The sequence below is a fragment of the Phalacrocorax aristotelis genome, chromosome 5 (assembly GCF_949628215.1).
Source record: "Phalacrocorax aristotelis chromosome 5, bGulAri2.1, whole genome shotgun sequence".
Lineage (NCBI taxonomy): Eukaryota > Metazoa > Chordata > Aves > Suliformes > Phalacrocoracidae > Phalacrocorax > Phalacrocorax aristotelis.
In genome coordinates, this window is record NC_134280.1 from 58835805 (window position 1) to 58859925 (window position 24121).

General features: G+C 35.5%; 1 protein-coding gene across 8 annotated transcripts in view; it reads right to left on the reverse strand.

Annotated features, from left to right (window-relative positions):
• Positions 1-707: 707 nt before the first annotated feature.
• Positions 708-24121, reverse strand: part of SBF2 (SET binding factor 2) — a 288713-nt gene continuing 265299 nt past the window's right edge. For all 8 annotated transcript variants that reach the window (XM_075094794.1, XM_075094793.1, XM_075094800.1 and 5 more), the window contains 8 exons: positions 17863-17989; positions 16408-16535; positions 14379-14612; positions 8121-8225; positions 6535-6728; positions 6039-6126; positions 3571-3702; positions 708-3289 (listed from right to left, as the gene is read on the reverse strand). In XM_075094794.1, the coding sequence (XP_074950895.1) occupies positions 3191-3289; positions 3571-3702; positions 6039-6126; positions 6535-6728; positions 8121-8225; positions 14379-14612; positions 16408-16535; positions 17863-17989 (1107 nt within the window). In that variant the 3' untranslated portion in view covers positions 708-3190. The remainder of the gene's footprint in view (positions 3290-3570; positions 3703-6038; positions 6127-6534; positions 6729-8120; positions 8226-14378; positions 14613-16407; positions 16536-17862; positions 17990-24121) is intronic.

Genomic DNA, 24121 nt, shown 5'->3' on the forward strand with positions numbered 1-24121 from the left:
CCTGGGTCTGTTAGCTGTTTGTGTATTATTACATAACCAGTGACCCACACATGTGGCATGCAAAGTATTTTATTATTTAGTATACTAACTTTAAAGTTCCATCAAAAGTAAGAACTTTTATAGAAAATACTTGTATGTTAGATAGGAAAGAGAAATTATTAATATAATATACCAGTAATAACTCTTCAAAACTTAAAGCCAGTTCATCCCATCACCTATTATGTGGGCATTTTGTTACTCAACACACAGAAGGGCAAGCAATCTTCTTCCCTTATGTAAAGGCCCTGATAATACTCTCTCTTTGCTACAGGAGGAATGTTATCGTACACAGTATGGGAATAGTGATACAACACACCAGAGGGAGAACATGTTTACCTCTACTCCTACTCCTACTCCTACCCCTACTCCTGAATGCATTCTTTTTTCTGGAAAATTTTCATAGAATATGGAGATGCATCCCTTTGTGCACAGAAATTTTCCCAAGCAAAATTCTCTGTTCCTAATTCTCTACCTTTGCTGCCACAACTCACACATACTGACAAACCCTGTAGCTTATGCTATGCTAGCTTCTCCACATTTTCTCTAAGTCTTTTTGAATCTTCATTTTGTACAGAAGAGACCCTCAGGGACACTGCAAACTTTGTGTCTTCCCACCAAGAGCCTATGCCTACCATTCCGTTGTATATTCCTTATATAAACACCACAAATATCTTATATCTCATTTCAACTTTTATTTGGATATTTTTAAGTTAAGTTGCTCAAGTCCATTTTCCATCAATACAGACACTAAAAATGGAAATCAACATTTAAGGCAACATTAGCATCCATGCCAAGCTCAGTATGCAAACCTTTCATCTAAGCGCCACAGCATCCAAGAATTGTCACAGGTCCCCTACCTCCGTCACACATTCTCTTTCCATTTTAACTCTGCCATCCCACACTACACTCAATAATTCAATTTAGATGCAACATTGTCAAGTAAGACCTTGACATTTTTTGTATTTTATTTCTTATGAACTAGATAATTTTTGCATAAGGTGATATAAATGAGTGAGATATGTTTCAGGGTGAAAGTATGCAACTGATTTATGTTGTGATACCACATAGGATTTTTTTTAAAAAAATATTAACATTATTATACATTGACTTAGTATAAACATTATTTGTATTTAGCCTTTTAGTAAAGGCTATACATTAAGACTTGTTAGAATGATAATTTTGCTTTAAATTCTGATTTCTTTAGTTTTTAGTGTTACTGTTGACAGGAGTTTGAGTTAAGGATGCTCAAGTGCAACTTCTATGTCAGAATATTTACAACTATACAAAAGACCACATAGTTTTTAATACACACACTATTCTTAATACAGAGTAAATAAGGATTTGTCTTGTGCCTGTGGGAATATTTCAACATGTGGGTCTTGTTTTTTTCTCTTTTACAGTAAAAGGAAAGGTTTTACTTTTCCTTAAGAAGTGTATTTATTACAAGATGGTTAGCATACATATATCACATAACATAAAAGAGTTAAAATTAACTAGTTACAAAATAAGCAGTGGTATGTATATTTTCATATAACCTAAGAACTGGATCAGTATTTTACAAAGTACATATAAAAGTACTTGATATACAAAGAAAAATACAAATGTGCAAACACCATTGTCACAGGTGGAAAATTGTCAATTGAAAAATGCTAGAAAAATCCTTCATATTTTTGTTTTGAAATTGCAAATGCATTAAAAACAGCTGCATTTCCTATTGTGTGTGGTGAGAAATTTATGCTCCTTTCTGACAAAATACATTAGTTATAAAAAAACCACAAACAATTTAATAACTGAAAAATCTTGTAAGTATAGTCAGTTTGGTTAGGCTGACATTAAATTACAAGCAGAACATCTGGAAAAATGAGAAAATAGTGAATCATATATACAAACTTTTTGTAATATTAGTGAGCTATTTAACATATTAACATTTCAAAATAAAAACAATGGCTTAATTACCTACATATTCTACTCAATGTCATCAATATTTGTAGACTGTAAAATTTCTACTAATTTGGGGCTATTAAAAATGTTTCACCAGGATTTTAAGCTGAACAAACACAATTTTATCAAATGTAAAAATCTATAAACAGTCTTCCAATTCATGTGCAAAAAATGTTTAAAAAGTATCAAATCACGACACATCAAACCTGATTATGTACATATTTAATATCTGTAAATGTTGTTAACTAGCTAGTATTGTTCCGCTATAAATAACTTATCTCTGTCCTGCAAAATGTCTGCATTTTAAAAGATTTCAGTGCAAGTGCTTGCTTCATTGTTTAGTGCATTATCATGTTTGTTATTTTTTATTTTACAGTGAGCAGAACAGCATATAAATTAACATATACAACTCACACATAAGAGATCTTCCTTCTACTGAATTCCTAGTTTGTTGTTTCCCATTTCTCCTAGATAGTGTCAGCCAGTTTTCTTTCATTTATCCCATTGTAACTGCAAACAGAATCTAAAATAAAAGTGCTATGGTCTTCAGATAATCCCTAGAATTTGAAATTTCATAACAACATTGCAGAAGCACTCAGTAGAGCACAAGATTAGAGAATGACTTGCACGCTGAGAAGACACATGAAAGTCTGGTATCAGGCAATTTCACTTTTTGGTCTTTAAAAATATCAACTGCCTATAAACACTGGAAACCTGATATATATGTCACTGGACTCACAAACATTATTTATTTTTAGGAATTGTAGACATGTTCCCTGTTATTCATGACTAGCTTGGAAATAAGAACATTCTGTTAAAAAATACAAATAAAGTGAAAATACACTTCCTGTTGGAGGGAAAATGTCTATAATTTCCTTCGGACAGGTTTCCGAACAGAATAGCTCTGAAATGAGCAAACCGGGATTAGATGATAGTACAAATACAGCCCACTTTTATAGCAAGGAATTGTACTGAAGAAAGAGGAAATTCAGGGTAAATGTATTATTATTTTTCAAAGCCCTCCCTGCAGAAAAAAAATAGCAGTTACAGTGGTTATCATTATTAAACAGAAAAGGAACTTTAGCATATTATGAACTTTTACAGCTGAACTGTAAGGAAGGCTAGTTGCCTGCCAGTAATATCTCAGAACTTAGCTTCTTATAGGAAGAGGTGCTTTAAATGTGTCTTTATCATGGAATGTTTTTCCTTTCTAAGCATCTGAAATGCAACTCTGGATCCTGTCCATCCATTGTTGAGCACTCTGTGCATCTTGGGCACAAAAATTATATACACGTTTATTTGTCTTCAACTGCAAAGGAAAAATAAGAACATGAAGATAGACAAATTAACACACAAAACAGGAGAAGAAACTTGCAAACTTTAAACTGTAATACCCAATGTACTAACTGGGTCTGAATGAACTTTTGGTGTTGAGAGAGAGTCTAGACACTAGCTGTGTAAAAATTTCTTGAGTTGGCATGACAGCTCCTTCCTAGCTCACACCTTCCAGCAGGACTGAAGGTAGTATGTTAAACACACCAAGAAAAGCAAGTTTCACATCAAGATCAAGTCAAGACTAGATATACTTACATCAAAAAATGCTTTTTCACTTGCATGTTTTGGGGCTCCAATTGTTGGAGAAGCAGGAATCACAGTTTCTACTTCTGCAAGGTCTATGTGTCCCTTACAGCTTGTATCCTCACCAGAATCATAGTATCGCAGCTAGACCACAAGAAAAAAATAAATACAAATATGTTATTTAGACAGACCTTTCACTTCTTCCCTTTTACTGGATACAAATTGGGGGCATTGAGGGGTAAAGGTGGGAGGCACAAATAAAATATTAGGACCCAAGGACATCAGACATGGGAAATTTCCAAGACACAGCTGACAGAAACCATAGGTTTGGTATATACAAAATGGTGGGACTAATGATAGCCTGTAACTAGACAGTCCTCTATTTGACATCTCTGGGTAACAGCAAAGTATCTACCACGTGCTCCTGTGCAAACACAGAGTGGGGGAGGAGCATTTTGTCACCAGAGTTTCAGAGCAAAGAAGCTTCAAATAGTCATGCATTGCATCTGGACAGAGGACATGTGAAGGATGAAAGCAGAACCTGGTCTTTAGGTTTTCTAGCAGAAACTGCTGCTTCATTCTTCATTACATTGAAAGTAACGGAAAAGCTTTACTTCATCAAGGAGTTAACAGAACACTTATTCTCTATATTTCAAGAATTTAAAGTGATCAGCAAAAATTTAAGTATAATTTTAGATAATTATAAACTACATAGAAAACTCACATTTTCCTATACTGCACTTAGTGGTTGAATGAAGTTTGGTTTTTTTTGCTCCCTGCAAAGATACTTTGATATGAATGTTAACCACTCTGTAAACTGAGTTTCAATATGCAAACAAGTTCCAGAAGAGAAAATCTGATACTTGCTTTTAAAAAAAATTTTCCCATAAACCAATGCAAAATAGTAAAGCAAACCTTCATAGCAAAGGTCAAACAACAAAATTCCAACTAAGATTGACCCATATTACTCCCACATTTATACTCAGGACGATATTTGGATATACACAAAATGTTAAAGTATTTTTTATTCTGCAAAATGATCCTTTTCTCCTGCATATCAGGAAGAATAATGATAATCAGCACATTTGTTGGTATTTTACCACACTAATCTAGAAATCCTCAATTAGCGTTTTAAAAGATGACTGTCTTTATATTACATATGTTTTAAGTGTATTTATTACAATAAATTAATATTTTAAAATAAATGCATACATATTCTCAGAGGTTACAACCCACATTGTGTGGAATACTTGGCTCAATGAAGTTTACTGCCTGATGACCTAACATTATTTAACATACATGAGACCACAAATTTCCACTGCAGAATTCTGGCATACACTGTAAACTGGGTAAAGTGTTTAGGCCAACAGATCTCCTCTGGTTTTAGTGTTCCCTGCTGTACAACGATTTGTTAGAATATTTATGTACACTTTTGCTACTAAATTTATGACACTATGACTAATCTAAAATACCCCTATATATAGTACCTGAAATTATTGTTCAATCAGTGACTTGGCATTTCAGGACTTTTAGAAATACAGATTTGAGATGAAATTTTAACTCATTTGAAGTAATTTACAAAATTGAAACTCATTTCAGAGGGATCTGTGATCCCGTTCTCCATATTTGAAAAGACTTTCATACAGAGATTCCAGGTCAGCTTTCTCAAATACAGGTTACAGAAAACCGCTAAAAAGTACAGTGAGGTAAATGGATTTTTCTGCTGAAGCAATTCAGATTATGATTTTCCAGAGTATATCATGCCCTTTCATTTGCCAAGAAAAAAATGCTCATGGCAAAGTCCTTGAGGAACAAAGAGGCTGTAAAATACACACTGAGCATACAGTAACTACTAGTTTCAACACGAACGCCTGACTTAAACTTGCTATCAGTTACCATATTAGCTCTCAGCATCCCAGTCGCACTCTAGGAAATAGCTTCTAAGTTTTTCACTCTCTAGTTCAGAAAGAGTTTTTAGTTCTTTTGGAAACTAAAGAGGTGATATTAAAGGGCAAATTACGCTTACCACTTAATTGCTTATGACATTCTAGAGTTAGCAGTGCTTTAAAAAATTGCTTGTATTGCTTGCAATTGCTTGCATACCACAATGCCCAGAAAATGTCCTCAGGCACTACCTGGCTCTCTTCTTCCTGAGGTATGAAGCAGGCAAAAAAATGTTTGGGCCCAAACAATAATGCATGACTTTCAGTCCTAGAAGTCTTTTATGATTATATGCTAAACAGTTATCACTGTTTTAAAAAAAGCAAAATACTAAAAAAACTCTGTCCATTCAGAATGCTGTATCAGCAACAAGATACACAAGATAAACACAGATATATGATCTATAATGATGTAACACACACATCACATCTGAAAATAATTGTTATTAGTACTATTTGTAAAATCAAGCTATACAAACCCAGTAAATAAAAAAGCAGCAAACTAGTCATAAAAACTTCCATAATCTGAAAAGGTTTTACCTGGTGTTTTGTCACATCCAGCACAAACCAGCGAGGTTTCCAACCTTTTAGTAAAGCTCCTCTTTTGTATAGCGTACCTTCAAAAGATCTGAAAGGTACAGAAAATAAAAATGGCACGTGATTCCATAATGTGAATTCTGGTGATATATAAAAGCACCCAAATGACTATATACATATTCAAAAACTTTGTTTTTAAACCAATAGTTTAGTTACTGGTAATCGTGATATACCGATAAACACTGTTTCAGTATATTGGATGCATTAAATGTGCAGCTACAATTTGCTTGCGCATATAATGGTGAAGATTGAAAGATACTGCTAGGAGATAGAGGCTCACCCATCAAGACAATTAACTGTAATCAAAACCACAAAGAAGGAATACAGTAGCCACAAAGCATTCTGTTCCTATGAAAATTTCTCCTCCCCCCCCCCCCCGGTAGAGACTTGTACCAATCTAATACGAAGTTCATAAATATGCTATGATCATTCAGTTTACCTATTTTCATCATTTTTTGATGTGAAATGATTGTATAGCGTAGTTGTTCTTCTGTCTACTCCATTAGAGGGTGAGATGCTTGCACTCTGCTCCTCACCCAGCCCACTGTCAGGTATTTCCATCAAAGACCTCTTTTGATAGGACTGTAGATTAGCTGATATCATCCCTGAGGAGCCAGAAGGGTGTCTCTGGAGCTAAAAAAGATGAGAATAAAAAGGTAACACAGTCTGCCTTGCATTGTGAGACTGTCTCAACATTATACTGATAATATGTGGTACAACACGTAAGTTGTGAATTATTATGAGGCCAAAAAAGTCTTCATAATACAAGTCAGTGCTGCCTCAGAAAAGAAGCCAGAGGGATGGCAGTTCAATGAGTATCTTAGCAGAAGGGTTCCTATGGTACGAGAAATCAGTATTTCAGAAAAGCCTTGTATATCCCAGTGACATAATCTTGAACAACGTTTCCCTTGCTTTCTCAGAAGCATCTACAACTAGCCGGATACTTGGATGCAATAATTTTGCATAATTACACAGAGAAGGAAGAGAGGGAAGGAAAAAGGGTACAGTTTCCAAGAGCTACTTCATAGATCCAAATAATTTTAGTATAATCTCAATAATTTGGAACAACAGGGATCCTGAATTTTGTCTTAGTCTAAATGACAGCACCCTAGACATAGAGTTCTTTGGGGCTGACCCTTAGCTATTGCATTTATCTGAGAATCCTTAAATAACAGCTAGGATAGCAGACTGATACCATGCTTGCATTTTCTTTTCTGCTTCCAATTCAATAAAAAAATCCTCTGCTTTACTAGGATAAAACTATTTTCGTCTTGATTTCATCTAGAATATAAAGTTAACTCGAATGACTCTGACAGACATAAAGCATATTGCTTTCCTGAGAGCAAAGGACAAATAACAAAGTAGTGCTGTGGACTAACCACTGCACGGAGGCTGGCAAATTTGAACAAGCACATGTAGTTGAAGAGTTAGGGTACAGTCTTGAGCTGGTAACTCACTATGCCAAGTTGATAGGGGAAGCTCATAAAAAGCAGTATTTAACATCCTTCCTTGTGCATGTAGATAGCAAAGAGGCAGCCTTTGACTTAGAAAATATCTATATTGTCAGCTATGTTTTTTTACTGCAGTCAAGAATTGGAAACAAGCCTGAGCACTATCTACCTTTACTAGAATCTATAATTCCAAAATTCCATTTAGTCATGGAATCTCTTAAACTCTGGGGTGTCCTGTAGATACTTTTGGGAACTGGGGTTTTTGTATTTCAAGAATCTCTTCAATATACAAAGTAATATACAAAGTAATATACTTGCGTATTAGTAAAATGCTCATGCTCATTTTGTCTGTATGCCTTAATCTACTCTGAAAAAGCTATTAGATAAACAGCACAAATATTACTATATTTTCTACATGCAGAAATACAGAGCCAGTATCATGGATTAGAACAACACGTTCAATTTTTCAGAAGCTGGTTTTACTCCAAGAAATACAGTGATTTCGTCAGTGCCCCAGGTAGCCTATATAGCAGGAATGGAATTATTCTATTGGATGAGCTCTTTTACTACTTACATTGTCTTGTCTGGTGTCATCCTTTAGATTCATTTTGACCTTTTCCCACAAAAGCTGCCACCTTTCTGGGCTCTGATTTAATTTACTTTCCAACCTTTCAATTTCCTGAAACAAATAACAGGATTTTCTTAAGGATAAACATTTCTAACTGATCACTTCCTGGCAATCATTTTTATACCACCATTTTCTAGTCGATATTTTTACACAGGGAGATGTTAGGCCATGTTGTCCATTAAAGTACAAAAACCTCTGTCAAACCCAACCAGACTCAGGAGTTAAAGGCAACCAGATACAGCATCAGCCACATCATTCTTCTTGCAGGTCACTGGTTGGAGGAGCTGCTGTGCTTTCAATTCTCTGCCAGTTCTCCTGAACACACAAAATTCAACACCATTTGCCATAACAGAAACACGGCAATGATAAGGATATGCTATTTTTTGTAAAAATATTTACATAGAACAAATTCTGTGCGGTGACACCAACATTGTACATTGCCAAAATTAACATTTACCCTCGTTTATAAAATGTGATAAAAAGCTGTATTAAAAGAAGGAAATGAAACAGAAAGATTTATTCATTTTGGATGCCAAACTGTAACAACATGTTCTCATTGTGTAACTTGGGAATATGACCTACATCGATAACCTCCAGTTAGGGTTATTTCCTGTTAATAAGACAGTGCATGCAAAGTTAAGTAAAAAGAGGCAATTTCATTAGTTTATGTTTACTTGTGAACTCTCATTGATACTTTTGTCATTACTTTAATGTGTGGTCCATATTCCTTGCCATGCTTCCTTTCTATATTTTTATTTTCAACAATGCTATTGTTATGAAAATTCTAATTCTTAATGAAATAAAATTAAAAACTCAAAACTCAATTTTGCAAATCCAGTTAAGAATTGATGGTGGAACAAAGAATTGCCATAGGACAGAGAATTCCCATGCTATGTAAAAGCCAACTAAAACCCAAGACATTTATTTTCTAAGTAGAGACAGTAAGTCTCTGACTTTATTTACTTCTACTATACCAACTGATTAAAATATATTTCATAATATTCTCCAACTCCTATTGGTCTTTTAGAATGATTTTTTTTCAGGAAATTGTTATTGATTGAAAGACTTACAGAAAATTACTACATTTTTAAGGTAAGAAGATATTTTGACCAGGAAATTAACTCCTGAACTAAATTTTGAACTCTGAAATGAAAATTAAAAAGCCAATATTTGACAGTGTAACAGGAACAAAATATTTTTATGAACTCTTCCTCGCTGAAGATAAATTAGAAAATTCAAAATTAAAACTAAATATAAGAGATCAGGCTTAAAAGCAAGAATCAAACCAGAAGTTTTAAATACTGAAGGTAGTTGAAAGCCACATATACATTAAATATTATAGGACTCGCTTCCTTCCAAGAAATAAAAGCAGAACAGTTTTGTTTGGAGTATCTTCACAGGTAGATACAAAAATAAGGAATGGTGAACACAAGCCAGACTAAAAGCTTCTCTAGATTACCCTTTCCTCTTTCAAAGTGCTGAGTGTAAAACGCTTCTTGATGGGATACATATGACTGAATCAATTTACCACACACTTTTTATGTAAAAGGCTTTCCAAATGCCTGCAAAAGGATACAAGCTCTTTAGTGCTAAAAGTTACTCAGGTTTTAATCTGATCATTCTCTTTCTGCCCTAGACTTGACTTCTGAGTACAAGCCTTTCTCTGCAGAATCTGGAAGTAACTGGAACGAGTTACTTAGCAACTGCGGCACATTCCGTCTTTTTTGGCTCTACAACGAGTAGTGCTTCTAGAACTTAAACTAAAAACTTTCAATGATCTTCTATATACACCCTGAAAGTCAGGAATAAATTCTCCTTTAATAAACCCCATGTAAAAAACTTACATGGCAATAAATCACTAAGATTTACTCTTGCTCCTCCAGTTTTAAATTTTACTGAAAATGTCAGATTTTTCCTCCTTCCATGTATGGAATGGACTACGAAAAGCTGCATTTCCTTGAAGTAAAAATTCCTTAAATTTATCTTTCTGGTTCATCTCCTGTTGCCTAGACTTATGGAAGCAGAAGTCAATATGTATAAAAAGAAAGGTTATAACAAATACAATTGTATTAATATCAATTTCCTGAAATTAGTAATTAGAAGCAATTAGCACTACTGTGCCTTTCAAAAGATGTATCTGCTAAGTAATCTACTTTGTAATATTTGAATGGTATAGACAGGAGTTAACTGCAGACACTCCAGAACTGTAGAGACTCATCACCTCCTTTTATCCACAATGTGTTTGTGCACACTCAAAACAATCTGGACAAAGTCCTACACTAGTGAACTGTCTTGAATGTCACCCTGTTTTCTGGAAGTCCTTCCTTGCCAGTATCTTCTCTTCAACTCCTGGGCTAGAAGGCTTCTGAGCCTTTGACTACAAATGGAAAGATGCTGAATGTGTATCCAGTAATCCAGTAATTGCTACTTCTGTCAAGTGTTCAGACCTGTGTGTGCAACAAGTTGTACGTGACTAGTTGTTCAATATTTGGAATAAACTTTTTGGTTCAGGGTCCACTTTGACAGATCAGTCTTTTTGGCACATAAGCAAAAGCTATAAACCAGCTCACAAACAGAAGTGTTATTTTTATTGTTTTGCTGGTTATTCATTGACCCCTTATACAGCTTTAATTCTTTACGGCATATACTTACAGCAGAGTTAATTTGGATGACTGGCATACTGAAGTAGCATCTGTCAGTTTGCCAACCTCTCTCTGAGCAATCACCATCTAATTTTAAGTGATGTAACCGCTGATTTGTAAGAATAGGACATGTATATTCATCTCCCACAGTTCTTAAAAGTACTACAATCTGAGACACTCCCAACGAATTACGGGGACTGAATGCCTTTTTAGGATTGTTAGCAAATTAGTAATATCAGTAGATTACTATCTCTAATACAGCCAGCAACCAGGCATATATCACAGAATGGTTGAGGTTGGAAGTGACCTCTGAAGGTCATCTGGTCCAACCCCCGCTGCTGAAGCAGAGACACCTAGGGCCAGTTGCCCAGGACTGTGTCTGGATGGCTTCTGAGTATCTCCAAGGATGGAGAATCCACAACTTCTCTGGGCAACCTGTGCCAGTGCTCAGTCACCCTCGCAGCGAAAAGTGGTCCTGATGTTCAGATGGAACCTCCTGTGTTTCAGTCTGTGACCATTGCCTCTGGTCCTGTCACTGGGCACCACTGAGAAGAGTTTAGCTCCATCTTCTTTACACCTTCTCTTCAGTTATCTATATACATTGATAAGATTCCCCCCGAGCCTTCTCTTCTGCAGGCTAAACAGTCCCAACTTTCTCAGCCTTTCCTCGTATGAGAGATGCTCCAGTCTCTTAATCATCTCCGTGGCCATTTCTTGGACTCTCTCCAGTAGCCCCATCTCTTTCTTCTACTGGGGAGCCCAGAACTGGGCATAGTACTCCAAGTTTGACCTTGGCAGGGCTGAATAGAAGGAAAGGATCACCTCCCTCAACCTGCAGGCAACACTTCTAAACCCAACCCAGGATACCACTAGCCGTCGTTGCTGCAAGAGCACATTGTTGGATCATGGTCAGCTTTCTGTTTCCCAGGACCCCCAGGGGCCTTTCTGCAAAGCTGTTTTCCAGCTGGGCACCCCCAGCATACATTGGTGCATTGGGTTGTTCCTCACCAGGTGCAGCACTCGGGTAAGTTAGCTCATTTATAATGTATCATACCATACTCATGTCAAAGAATAATTTGAAGAGCTAGTCTTCACGTGAAACATTTAACCCAGACCTTCAGCCTGTGTGGAAGACATGGCTCTTGGATGTGCTACACTGTAGTATTATCTTACTGAATTTTACAAGCCAGGAAAGCAAGTACTTGGGGGCAGGGGAAGCAGCAGGAAGCTCAAAATTCCTGTCAAATTAATTGGTTTTGAGTTTGGAAAATCTACGTTTTTAAATGGAAAAATGATTTTAAAACTTTTTGCAACTGATCTCTGAAAGAGACAATAGAGGCATAGGTGTGCTGTTTCACAGTTACCTTATATTTTCTTTAAGAAATGGATGGGTAGCTACTCTTAATATCAGTACCTTGTTTGTGATTTCTGTCATGTAGAAAGGCCATCAGAAAACGGTCTTAAAGGGAAGCACCTCTGTTTGGATATGCTTTTGAGCATTTCTATCTCCAAAGTACATTTTTGAGAATATAAGATTTCAACAACCTAGCTCATATTTGTTGGCTGTCTCTGATGTGGTAGAAATCAATTGAGTAGCTTTATAAAGAAATCTGTATTTTAAAATGCATTTTATCATCTGCAATCCTTAAAAGGTTTTGTTTAGGACTAAATGAATGAAATGTGCAGATTGGTTAACTTCCTACAACACATGAACATACGGATTTATGGAAACCATACAACCATCACACACGTCTCGTTAGAGGTGAATTGTTATTTACCCAAAACACATTAGAACATTTACTGCTACAAAAATTACACCTTTTGATCGTAATAGAAGAGCATCACATACTGCCACGGAAAATTCTGAATGAAGGCACTCAGTAACTTCTCCATTTCAGCTTTACATCCTGAAGAGCACTATCTAGTTTTCAACTGAAAAATATCTTTAGAACAAACAAATTTGGCCTTATCATTATAAACTAAGGGCGAGTCAATCTTGCCTAGTAATTTACCACTGCTAAATATGGTCTCAGTTCAAACATTTTTTGGATACCAACATATTCTCAATGGATTTATGATTAAAAAGAGGTCTTTCTCCTATATCAGCAACAGCCCTAAATTAACAACTTGTTTTAAAAGAAAGTTCACTTTGCTTTTTAAACTTAGAAGAATATTTTTGTAACCTTCATACAACCTCTTCAGAGTATTCCAAATGTTCCTCTCCATTGCTATCTTTTATTACTATAATCTAATTCACAAATAACATTTAAACTCTATAAAACCTGACCCTCGTGTCTTTAGAATATAATATGGCTAATTTCCCTGTTATATGGCAGTTTCTCACAGTTGTGGATATGGATAGTTTGGCATCCACCCCAGGAAGAAATGCAGAAGAACATTGTTGCTATATTCCTGATGTACTTCTGGCCTTTAGTTACCTGACATGAAAGCTCTCTTTTTTTTTTCCAAAGAATCACCGGTATGACCCCTGTTGAGAGACTGCTTGCTCTTTGCCTTTGAGAAGTTATAAGCTCTGAGATGTTCTGGCTATCTTATTTTGAGTCAAGGGGAGTTTTACAAGTGATTTTTTTTTAAATTGGGCTTTGTTCCTGTGTTTGATCAATTATGATTTGAAGGAATGGACCAAAAGAAGTTTGAGGAATGTTCCAGAATAAAGCTAACTCTCCAGCAAAAGCAAGTCTATCCTCAAGGACTCAGATCCGTTCAGGAACTTCCTGCCTTAAGACTTTACTAAAAATCATCTCTGATTCAGGGGAGTTTGGGGACCCACAGTATATCCCAGTTTTCCAAGAATTGCAATATTAGGCTCCATAATCCCAGCTTTAATATAAGGTAAAGTCTGCAAGTAGTTTTCACAATAAAAAAATGTACATAGTGATGTGTATCTGAATATGCATGTGGCTTCAAACAATAGCTCTAGGAAGTGAAGAGTGCCCTTGTCATTTTGCTGCACTATCAACTAAGATGATAATCTAAATATCAGGACTTTTTGGGCCAAGATGTTCAGTTCATGTTTGCGTGTTTGCCTCCCACTTGTTAAGTTCAGCAAGTGTCAGATTCTGCTTTCTGATCTGTCTGGAAATCTGGGTCTTTGTCATTTTACACACACTTACTTTAAAATGAGTAGCAAGAGGACAAGAAAGCTAGATGCAACATTTGCCCAAATTAAAATAACAGATCCTGCGTTTCTTATAAAAGGCAACCTAAAGATACATTACGCTACTTACCTTATTATTTAAAAAAAGGCAGAGGAAAAATGAAACCATGACTGGCTTTCTTACAGTTTTTAACTATTATTAAAGTGTAGTCCCAGAAGAATATTCATTCAGAACAACAAAAGCTTTGCAGGAAGTCTGACTGATTCCCAGACCAACGGTCACTTCTCAAGATTAACCAGTCAGTTTTTACCAAACCCTGTTTTGACATCTATCATGATCCTTTTAGTACCAGTATATCTGTAAGGCAATAACTTAAAAAAAAAATAAACATGAATTTCATGAGCATAAGAGAACATACTGTTCTGTGTAACAGATGTACTTACATTTAAAAGGCTGCTGATGGCATCAGGTTGTATTTTTTTAACGTCATCGTAACATGGCCATACTATTTTCCTCTTAGTCTGAGAGAGTGAACCATCTGTTTGGTCAGTTTCCTCTGAAACACTGCATTTTGCAGTTACCATGGTCCAATCATAGGAAGGGCCTGTAGCCAAAATCTCTTCTACATAATAATCCCACTTTTTGAGGCTGGACATATTTACATTTGGTTTCAGTGCCTATTTGAAACAAAGTTTTATTATAATGACAGAAAGGAAGTCCTTCCGTTTCAGACTTAAAATATACTACAATACTTGTATTTTCTATTTTATTCTAAATTGAAGAGTATATTGCAGTGGGTGAGTAGTGCTGCCATTTGATAATTTCTACAGCAAGATCTTGGCTCAGTCAGATAAAAACCTAAAACTAACACTAACTTTGGAAGTATACTGCTCATTTTTATCCTTCTACTATACCAGCTGCCTACCAAGAACTCTAATTCAGCATACATAGTTGGTACCCTCACAATCTTTGTGCCTCCTGTTCGAGATACAAAAGGCATTCGATAGCAATCACCCTTCAATTTTTCTCAGCAGAAAATCCAAGATACTCTGCCATCAGAGAAAGGAGACAGGCTGTGTAATGTAGGTGGACACGCCACTTGGAAAAACCACAGTAATATAAAGTAGGCAACCAGAGACTGTAGAACTTTCAGAGTAGTTTAAAACAGATTACTTTTAATACAAAGTGGTTTGTTTCTCCTTTTAAAAAATAAGGTAAGGATTTCAGTTTGCATGCACCTTACTTGAAGGGAATTACTGCCTCAGGTGAAAGGGCCAATTTTAAAGTCTGAAGAGTGATGCTCAGTCATAATGACTAATTCTGCTATTATGACTAATTCTGCTACTATGACACCATTTCATATGAGGAAAGATAGTTTCTTCTAAAAAAGAGGAAGAAAACACTATCAAAATAGCAAAAGCTACTCCTGATTGCTTACTAATCAGGCTACCGCTTACAGCAAAGTGTGTGGGGGTTGAAGGGGGTTGCACTGTTGACTGCAGTAATGCAGTCTCTGATACAGACTCAATATACCTTAAAGAAAATAACCTTTGCGCTTTTTTGTTTTTGGTTTTTTTTTTTTTAAAAAACGAGGACAGTTTATATTACGGATTTGAGTCCAAGGTGCTATGTATGCTAAGATACAACATGGCGAAACAACTTGAGGAAAAGAGGAAAGCAAGGAACACCAACAAAAATATCAGTGGTGTCACGGCCTCCAAGACAGTGGAGACTCTCCCATCATTATGTTTTCTGGTCATCAGCTGTGGATAGACATGCAAACAAATGATTTATCAGGGTGAAGCTCACTACCAAAGCAGGAGAGAGCAGCACAGGAATGAACATCTGTGGGGCAGTGGATGGCAGGAACATCTTAAAACAGCCTTGACTCCAGAACTACAGTAAGAAGAGCATCCTTTTCTTGCAGTTCCTGAGATATTTTGACTGCTTCTTCACTGGCTATTGCAGAATTCTATAAATGCGAGTGTATAGTGAATTTTACATAATTATTCAAGGCACAGTCCAATCTAGTGGAGGTATATCATATAAGACAGTGATATAGATAATGTGATTCAATCAGATCATTATGAAATGTATCCCATTATGACTCTAAACTCATTTCCCCATAACTATGGTTTGCAGTATACAATGTATTTTTTTAAACGATCCGCAAACTTTAGGATAATTTTTATAATAATTCATATAATTAAGTGAAATCAAACCAAGATCCTAATTTACCTCAGCGGGATACATAAATACATGTTCCAGAATTTGGCCCTTTAAATGACATTTCCATAACTAAGATGACTGAGAAGATATACCTATGAGACAATGGTCCAATCAATCTATGTGGGTCAACTTTGTCCACTATATGCTTAATTCAGTTGAGAAAAATTAAGATACCAAAACATACTCAAGGAATCACTCAGAATAACAAAACCACTGTTTGTTTGTTTTTTTTTAAAATCAGACCTGTATTTCAGCAGGGGCATAGAGGTAATTGAAGAAAACAGGGCTCCTTTTGTGCATCTTTTCAATACATTCCCAAATACAAATTCCTTTTTTGGCATGTTTATCTCCTTTATCTTCAAACAATGTCCCTAGGGAAAATACCAACAGCAAAAAGATAGCTTTATGATAATACTTATCAAACACTAAAGCATAGCCAAAAGGAATTTCACAGACTAAATGTAGAGTCTACTATCAAATGCCACTGCAACAAGAGAATTTATCCGATTTAACAACTGCTGTGCTTTGCAACTGCAACTATTTAGTAGCGTTATATTTATAAACCTGTTCTGAAATTTATGAAGTACTTCAGTGTATTACGAATGTCCCTTTCTGCCTGCAGCTACGCTGACTCAACAGACCACCAAGCCCTGCTAACTGATTCTGCCCCCCACTACCCAAGGGTACTAGCCCTTCCAATCTGCTGGACCAGCTGCACCTGAAATTACTTGCTAACTAATTTCAGGGAAAACAAACCAGGCTGGTGTAAATAAGTTAGCCATAGATTTGTGCTATCTGAAATTACTTTGGAAGGACATATAGTTTATCCAAAGACTACTGGAAATGGGATTTTATACTGCATGATATGGTATTTGAAAGCTAACTACCCCTAAATAAACAAACCACCTCCCCAGACTGTGGAACCATGTAACAATCCAGGTTGGAAGGAACCACAGGAGGTCATCGACTCCAACTCCTTGCTTCTGTTCAAATGAAGGTAAACAATGGAAACTAACATTTTTGTTTAAATATATTAGTTGCTCAAGTTTTGTCTGTTCCACATTTACTACAGTTTTTAAGAAAAGCATTCAAATTGACCATATGCCATGTGAACCACCCCATGAAGTAGTGAAATTCAGAGCACTTAAGTGTTTTGCTTAGTGAACAAGTTCCAAGAACAGCCTCAACTGTGGTCGTGTAGTCTTATTAAGAGGGCTCTGAGGGTAGACAAGGCCTTGAAACCAGTAAGGTTGCACACGATAGATGGAGTAAAAAGGAAATATAAAAGAAGATAAACACTGAAGAGAATGCAAGAAAAAGAAGTGAGAGATAATACATGGAAAGGCTTTCCTTTCCTGAAACCTCATGCACTCTCTGAAGGATTCCCAAGGACTTTGTTTCTGTTAAACAAAGGTATTTAGTAGGGGAAACTGAACCATGTGGATAAATTGCTAAAAAACCCTGAGGCATGGCACTAATTTCTTCTACTTTCTCTTAGTCCCATGGTTCAGGAATCATTCATTCAGAAAACCCCACTTGTTCTTCACCTCCATTTTGCTTTATATTCCTGAAATGGAATTCATTACACCATCACCATGCAATTACTGGACCATCTCAAACTTGACAAATTTTTGTAGACCAAATATTGATGAGAAAAAAGCCAACACTACAAAACCAATATGCAATAAACAAACATACCATGTTCTAGTCTTTCATAGTCTGAATCCAGAAGAAATGTTTTAAATCGATTTGATATGTGATGAAAAGCCAGAAACTTCAGATAATATTGATTGAACTCAAACTCTGTTGGGTATTGGTTATGAATCTAAAAAAGAAGGGAAAAAGAGAATATTGAGGTCTAATACAAATAGATATGTAAGAAACAGTAATGTGAAATATGACAGCAAAATAATTCCCTTGTGAATGCTGACTACAAACACATCCACAGGCAACTGTCTTGTCTGTACACACAAATCCGTCTACATTTTGCCTAAAAAATATTTTAACACTAATTAAATTCATTTATTGTCTATGCTGCAAAAATGTTTCAGAGCAGATAGGATGTACTGTATAATAAGGAGTATTAAACTTTGTACAAAACCCAGGGTTCTTCAAAGTAATCAGACTGGATGTAAATCTTCCATGATAAGTCTTGAAACACCATATAACTTCATAGGCAAAGATACTGCTCTTGGATGTATCTGGAAATCAAACTTTATTAGGAAGGTTTTGCAGCAGTCTACTTGCTCAGAACCCAACATAGTAGATATGTACAGAGGTAATGCTGCAAATAATATTCCATCTACCATTACTGAGACAGCTAATTTCTGAAGTACTTGCTAGTCTACACATATTTCTTCCTTTTCAAAATATGCACCAAAATATTACAGTATGAGAAAAACAGAAAACATACAGAGGAGGTGTCTTGCCATTATTCTTTTAAAACTGTAAAATCTATGTAATGTCTTAAATTGTTATCCTCAGTAAGGCTTGGGATCTATCTAATTCAGTGAATGTCTCCAACAGGAGTCAGGAGCAGATATTTATGAAGACAATACAACAATATCAGTGTACAGCACTGTGGGATAGTTGGCTCTTCACAAGTGCTTCCTCTTGAACATTATTGGAACAAGCCTGGTGTAAGATTTTAAGCATGAAGTTGAATATTAATGGCAAAATTTTTAAGCATTAATTATTGACTGCATCTATACTTGATATCCATAAAAATTAAAGATTCTAAAAATCTTGATGAGATATTGCTCACAGAAATGTAGTGTTCATTTCAAATTTCAAATTTACTCTTCAAGTAAGTTTATGAATTGTGATCTTCATTTTCAGAATTAAGCATGGTAATTAACTGAAAATTCCCAATTACAGTGGAAACAAGTACAGTCTGCAATTAAAAAAGAAATTGCTGATTGAATTTCACATTTGAAATATGTGTCACTGTGCTCTGTCTACCTTCACACCAAACTTGTAAAATACCTTTAGCTCTGCAAACTTCCCGTGTCTTGGCTTTTGCATTCCCACCACTCTCATTTTCCCATTCCATCTTTTCTCTCTAATCTCTACTTATCAGTACCTCAAGAGAGAATTTTTTTTTTTAAAGTACTTATGGAAACTAGTATTAGACTATTTCAAGTTCCTTGATATTTAGATTTTCATGTGTCAATTTGAAAAAAAAACAACCAAACAAACAAACCCCAAACAGCTAAATAATAAAAAAAAAGTTTTTAGCAAGGAAAGGTTATCTACCGAATGTACAACAGTGACAGGAAAATCCCTTGAAAGGACATATAAACACATACACAGCATTTCAGTCAGAGACTTTGTTGTTATCATATCTCAATATTAGCTTGTGGCTACGCATTTAAAATGCTGAGATACTTTAAGATATCTCAGTTCAATATACCCACACTTACTTTATCCCCACTTCTCCCCTGATACAAATGACTACATTCCTGCACTGTTTTGTAAGAATAAAGATAAGACATTTTTTTTCTATAATAAATTCAAGCCTTCAACTTCATAGACAAAGTAAATTTTTAGCTCTCTTATAAAAAAGAAAATATTTTTTCTGGCATATATTAGATTAAAATATAATCCAAGTACACTAATCCTGTTCAAAAATTACATAATGATTTCAGAGCTGAAATTCTAAAAGCTCTGCATATGTGTGTGCATTTAGACACATATACACGCATATACAAGTACTTTAGTATACATTTTCTCCTTGTGTTAGGAAACATTTTCTTTAACATACCGTAAGAAGAAAAGGCTACATTCTGCTATTTGACATGACTTATACAGGGTCCTAAATTTATACTACGGTCCAATAGTTATTTTAATACATTTGAAGAATTACAAGAACAAGCTGCTACTAAAATCCTGTCATGGAGGTTTCTGGAATGACAAGTAACTAGAAATTATAATAATATAATTTACATTTTAGGTGAAGCAAATATAATCCAAAATATTTTTTTGATAAAGGTGAATAATGTAGTTATTGTTATTGTCTGTGTTTTAATGGCTCTGGCTGATTTGAACACACTTGCAGATGGGAAAGATGCTACAACTAGGTTACATGACTCCTGGTATTGATGACTTGTTTAGCTGCAGTGCAATCTGTAACATTTAACGCATGGCTGAGCTATCAGGGAAAAAAGCTCCTGATAAAATACAGCTCCAACGTCAGAAGTGATAACTTAGAAATTTAACATAGGAGAAAATAACTGTGTTGATTTAAGCAATTAAAAATAAACATGAAAGAGAAATTTTAATTACTGTAGGCAACAAAACCACTTCAGTTGAGATTAAATATAGCTGGTTTCTCTCTGATAACTCTTTGGTGCCATTTCAGTTAATGCATTGATTTTAAGGGATACACTCAGAATTTAATCCTGTTATCTATTAAGATTTACTTAGTTTAAAAAAAGAAATATAGTACTCCAAAATGTCCTGTGCTAGTAATCACTAAGAGGCTACTCTGCAAACTCTGGAATAACTGAATACACCTACCATGGCAGTAGCGCACTCACCTCCTCTTACACAGGGTGCTGTAACAGAGTTCCTTATTGAGTTTAAAAGAAGTCAGTTCTGGAAAATCATTCTGTTTTAATTATACTTAATAAATTACCAAATAGAGAAGAAAAATAAGAAAAGTTTCTTGCACTGACATCACTTTCATAAACTCAGTCTTCTTAGAAGCAGAGAGAGTATTTGCCAGATGCTGCTATTGTGAAAGAATGATTTTGCATTAATAATTCATCTGACACCTGGATGTATTGGCATAAACAATGACTTTTTAAAAGATGATGCAGTTCTAATTTAGGAATCGCTGCTTCATTTGTTTTCTCTGTATCTTTAGTTTAATCCATGACATTTAACACATAGACTGGCTCTATGGTGATTTTCTTACCGCACCTAGTATGTTGAGACTATAATGGTTAAAAGTATTTTGAAAGGACCAAATGTTTATTTACAGTGAATGGGCAATTTTAAAAAACTGATCATAATATATTACACTTCAAGGTCAAGTTGCAATCTAATTGGATTCTGTAGCTGTCTAACAAGTTGCACAGACACCAATGAAACTTAATAGAAAAGTTCAAGTACAAATGTTAGGTAAATTTATTTTTCATAGTAAATTCCTATGAAACTTCAACCATTAATTTGACTTCAAAAGTAATTTCCATAGAGTTTATAACCATACTGTTAGAATTTGGCACGTCAATACTATGCCATCATGAGTTAGAAGGCTAATCTTCATAAGTCTATTTATGGAAAACTTATTTAGAGTTGCATTCTAAATAGGATTTTAAGTTATTTAGCTTAAAGATTTTTTCTAGTAACAGACAAGTCTATAGTATTTGTATTACACTGATTATGCAGTAAAGCTGTGTTCCCATGCCCTTTCTTGGGTGAAGATAACACTGGCTGAAAAGATTATAACCCCTAGACAACCCTATCTTTCCTCATGAGAAGTTACTGCCTCCTTCAGAGTGACAGGCTGAACTGCTTCTAAATTCACACCCATCAAAATAAGATGGTCTTTTCTACCAAATTTTTTCTACCATTTTGACTGGAAAAGGTAGGCAGGTTCACATGAACCCCTTAGCTAACAGACTGGAAGGGTGGTATCTCCCCCAGAGAAGTGATGAGTAGCTCCAGATGGCCTGCAGGAGGTAATCTTTCTCCTGATATAGCTGCAGTCAGGGCATTTGGACACAGCTTAAGAACAAAAACCAGAGAATACAGATCTTTCTGTAAAATGTATCTGTTAACAACTTGCATACTTTAGATTGCCTCTTAAAGATAGTCAGATACCTAGTGACATGCATTAAAGCTGCTATCTGAGATGAATTACAAAAGCACCGTTCTTGTATTTCCTTGACACATACACCTGTATACTAGCAATATTTTCGGCACCTTGCCACTTGAGGCAAAATCATACCTGACGGTTGTTAACAGCAAGGATTTATCCCACTTTACATTTAATCCTAACTTTTAAAGCCAGGATGATTATAACCCATTATTCCATGTTCTTAAAACTGCAGATTGTGTTAAATATAACTTAAAGAAAAAACAGGAATTTTGCCATGAAGAAAACATGGTACATTCTATTTTATGACAATAAACAAAAATCCTTGAATTTTATTTTTGTCTTTGTTCTGGATAACCCATATGTTTCCAGAGTTCGTGTGATCTCTGGACTGGAGAAAAAAATGCCCTACAGGTATGTAAGTATAACTTCCTTGCTTTTCTTTATGCCAACTTTCTAAGATTTATTACAGTAAAACCAGAGCAAAGTGTTTCCAGTGTCAGAAACAGGATGCAGGCTATGTCAACACCAGCAAGTAATTCAGAACAAAAGGAGTAGCCAAACAGACTGAAGCAGCTGGTGCTAAGGTCCCTACAGCTATACTACATATTTGTTGTTTTACTTTGGACTAGATTTAGTCCAGTTGATTTGATGACCCCATTGTACACTGATGACACCCATGGTTTTAAGCTCAGTGATGAATCATTTGTTCAGATGCTTTTAAGAGCTCGCGAGCATTTAGTACCTACCTGAAGGAGAACTTTTGGGTTAAATTCTTCCAAGAGTAATCTAGTACACATGCACCAAAACAGCATCAACAAATGGTATGGGGAGATGCTGGAGGGATTCACTTCAAAATTACACTACTGCTTGAAATCAAATGTAGGTTTACTTCATTCTACTAACAGACAGTGTTACCCAGTCAGCCCATTAAAGCTTGGAGAAGACATCTGACAGCAGAGAGAATACAGCACCAGATGAATTATTTACCTACAGAATTAAATGAACCACCAAGCAGATGGGTTTCAGTATTGGAAGACATGGTGCTTCTGTCCTGTTGTAGCCACTGCAACCAAGATTTTGGTTTTTATCTACTTCAGAAAAGGAGCAATAACCTTAAGCTATTGTAAGGAATAGTTAGTGTGACAACTGGACAGATTAACTTGTTTGAATGAAAAACGCAGTATTGATTCTCTTTAGAGAAATCTCCCCATTTCAGATAAAAATTAACCTGAGGACCACAGCCATTGGGAAATAGATTGATGAAACAGGAGATGTGACAAATACTTGTAAGGTTTTCTAATGGGAAATGCTGTAGGAATCAAACTACATTCCAAGTATATTTTTTATTAACTTGCAAGACAGCAATAATGATGGCTGTTGGTGTTTAATGTCAGATACAAATAAAATTTTTCTTTTCCACAACATGTTCTTCAGTACGTCTTTACTCATCTTCTTACAAGCTCATTCATTATCAGTCTCCAATAGATATTTAAAGATTGTTTTTCATTGGTTTAGCAAGTTATTTAATCTGTGGACTTCTCTTCAGATAGCAGAGTAAGTCTACTTGCTGATTTCTCTTTCAGGATCTACTTCATGCAAGTATTCACTATGTATGTTCCCAGTAAGAAGGCTTGGTGCTTTAGCAGGCATCTTCTGAGAGACACAGTCATCGTAAATTTTAATACAGGTTAATAATGTCCAGGAGTCTTTTCAGCTTTTTCAGCAGGAAAAATGAGAGAAGTGGGAAAAGATAGACATGTACAAAAGGAAATACGCAAGCTCCTATCTTGTGTTTGCATACATAGAGACTTCACAAAGCATTTATATTTACTGGTTTGAGATGAAGAAAAGGACAGACTTCAGAATTAACCTGAAATGACTGTAATATTCTTAACCTAACTTCTCCCTACATGACGTAACTGTTGGTGCTCATCATCTCCTGAACATGCAGTATATATAAAAGTAAGAACATCTCAGGAGCCCCTGCTTTATAGCTTGCTTTTTTCCAGAACTGATGGAGTACAAGGCCTCTTCCAAGCTCATCATCAAGCACAAGGAATTAAGAACTGTCTAGTCACTGTACTAACAATCAGTCAATTTCTCCTTCTGAATATAAAGGCACTCTAGATTGCC